The 901-nt window shown below is 60.5% G+C and overlaps 1 protein-coding gene across 1 annotated transcript in view; it reads left to right on the forward strand.

Moving 5' to 3' along the window:
* Nucleotides 1-664: 664 nt before the first annotated feature.
* The window catches only part of DMRTB1 (DMRT like family B with proline rich C-terminal 1), a 7,023-nt gene continuing 6,786 nt past the window's right edge, over nt 665-901 (forward strand). The window contains exon 1 of the mRNA XM_015566989.1: nt 665-875. Coding sequence (XP_015422475.1) covers nt 665-875 — 211 coding nt within the window. The remainder of the gene's footprint in view (nt 876-901) is intronic.

Below are 901 nucleotides of genomic sequence, written 5' to 3' on the forward strand. Positions count from 1 at the left end.
CGCTTCCTCCACCCCCCGCCCCGCTAGGGATGAGCCCGTAACCCAGGTACATGCCCTTGAGCGGAATCGAACCGGGACCCCCCAGTCCGCAGGCCCAGGCTCTATCCACCGAGCCAAACCAGTTAGGGCTGCACCGAGCTCTTGAGAATATTCTAGAAGCATCACTGGGAAGGGCCGCGTCTCTGCAGGGTAGAGAAATGAAGTGCAGAGGGGGCAGCTGCTTTGGGGGGAGGAACACGGCTGGCGTCGTAGAATGCTTTCCTGCTGGGACGGCTTTGCCAGGAACTGCGCTGCTGGAGCTTTAAATCCGTGGACCACTGCACCTCACTGCGCCTACTGACGTCACAGACGACCGTGTCTCCGAGTGACGAGAACAGAGACTTTGGAATATTAAATGCCTAAACCTTCAGATAACCCAGAGGACATACAAGCAATAGCATTTCATGTAAAATTTATTTGCCCCCCTGCATCGAGCTAAGGCAGAGAAACTCCAAATCGGGCCCCCCTCCGAAGCTGGGAAAGTGCGAGGGTCTTGCGGCAGTTCCGGGGACGTGCCGGGAGCCGCTTTGCTACAAGTGTATCCAGTGTCCCCAGCACCGGGGGCTTCTGGGGCGCGGCTTCCCGCCTCACTCGCTCCGCAGCTCCCAGAGGCGGCGGTTGTGCTATGAAAGCAGACCTCGCCAAGCTGGCCACGATGCTGCGCACCCCCAACTGCTCGCGGTGCCGCAACCATGGCTACCTGGTGGCCGTCAAGGGCCATGCGGGCAAGTGCCGCTGGAAGCAGTGCAATTGCGAGAAGTGCTACCTCATCACCGAACGCCAGAAGATCATGGCCGCGCAGAAGATGCTCAAGAAGCAGGCCTCCGACGAGGACCGCGAGCTGGCCTCCAGGGCCGCGGCC

This window comes from Myotis davidii, unplaced genomic scaffold (assembly GCF_000327345.1).
Source record: "Myotis davidii unplaced genomic scaffold, ASM32734v1 scaffold79, whole genome shotgun sequence".
Lineage (NCBI taxonomy): Eukaryota > Metazoa > Chordata > Mammalia > Chiroptera > Vespertilionidae > Myotis > Myotis davidii.